At 70.2% G+C, this 1,014-nt stretch overlaps 1 protein-coding gene across 1 annotated transcript in view; it reads left to right on the top strand.

Annotated features, from left to right (window-relative positions):
* The window catches only part of csrnp2 (cysteine-serine-rich nuclear protein 2), a 5,673-nt gene extending 4,910 nt beyond the window's left edge, over window positions 1-763 (top strand). The window contains exon 5 of the mRNA XM_056587157.1: window positions 1-763. This exon is cut by the window's left edge and continues 134 nt beyond it. Coding sequence (XP_056443132.1) covers window positions 1-763 — 763 coding nt within the window.
* The last annotated feature ends 251 nt before the right edge of the window (window positions 764-1,014 follow it).

The following is a 1,014-nucleotide window of genomic DNA, read 5'->3' as shown; positions in this document are numbered from 1 at the left end:
GATGGAGCAGTACCCCGCCGACGCCGACCTGCTCCTCTCCGCCGCCTCCACCGGGCCCCCGTCCCCGGAGCTGCCCTGCTCCTCCTCCTCCTCCTCCTCCTCCTCCTCCTCCTCCCTGTCGGCGGGGGCCTTCCAGCTGGAGGAGAGCGAGGCGGAGGCGGTGGTGGCGGTGCACGACCTGCTGGCCGAGCGCGACGTCCTGGAGCGGGAGAACGAGACGGCCGTGCTGCACCTGCAGAGCGCCGAGGAGCAGGAGCGCCGCGAGCGGGAGCGGGAGGAGGCGGAGGCGTCGGCGCTGGGGCCCGGGGGGCTGCCGGGCCCCGGGGAGGAGCCCGGTGAGGAGCAGGTGCTGCTGCAGGGCTCCTTCCCCCCGGGGCCCGCCGTGCTCTGCGTGGCCCCCGACGTCCAGGAGACGGGGCCCCCCCCGGAGGAGCCCTCCGCCTCCCTGCTGTACTACCAGCTCACCCCCGTGCAGCCGGGGGCCCCGGAGCCCCCGGGGGGGGCCCCAGGGACAGGGGAGAGGGAGGAGGAGGAGGTGGAGGCAGCGGCAGGAGAGGAACAAAAACAAGGTGGAGAGGGCGGAGGCGAGGGCGGAGGCGAGGGCGGAGGCGTGGCCTGCGGTCAGGCCACCGGCGGGGTCGTGACCCTGGGCTCGGAGGAGGGGCCCCCCGGCCCGCTGCACAACCGCTCCCCGGGGCCGTGCCAGGCGGGGGCCCGCTCGGCCGCGCAGGGGGAGGTGGCCCCGCCGCCGTCCGAGGTGTAGCGCGCGGCACACCTGCAGATGTTTTGCACAAAAATAAGCTTTTCTCTGATGGCTGAAAAAATAATGTCCACATTTCACGCCAAGGGAGAAAAGAATGAACTATTGAGTAATGTTACAGTCTTCAGGCTCGCGGTAGCGCCCGTCTTGGGTCTCAATCATACGGGAACTACGGCAGTCAGAGTCTAACACTACAGAGCAGAGGGGGGACATAATGGCCCAATCCCATTTCTACCCCTTACCCCTTCCCCCTC

This window comes from Gadus chalcogrammus, chromosome 1 (genome assembly GCF_026213295.1).
Source record: "Gadus chalcogrammus isolate NIFS_2021 chromosome 1, NIFS_Gcha_1.0, whole genome shotgun sequence".
Lineage (NCBI taxonomy): Eukaryota > Metazoa > Chordata > Actinopteri > Gadiformes > Gadidae > Gadus > Gadus chalcogrammus.
Note: the sequence above shows the minus strand (reverse complement) of the source record. Positions and strands in the feature narration are given on the sequence as shown.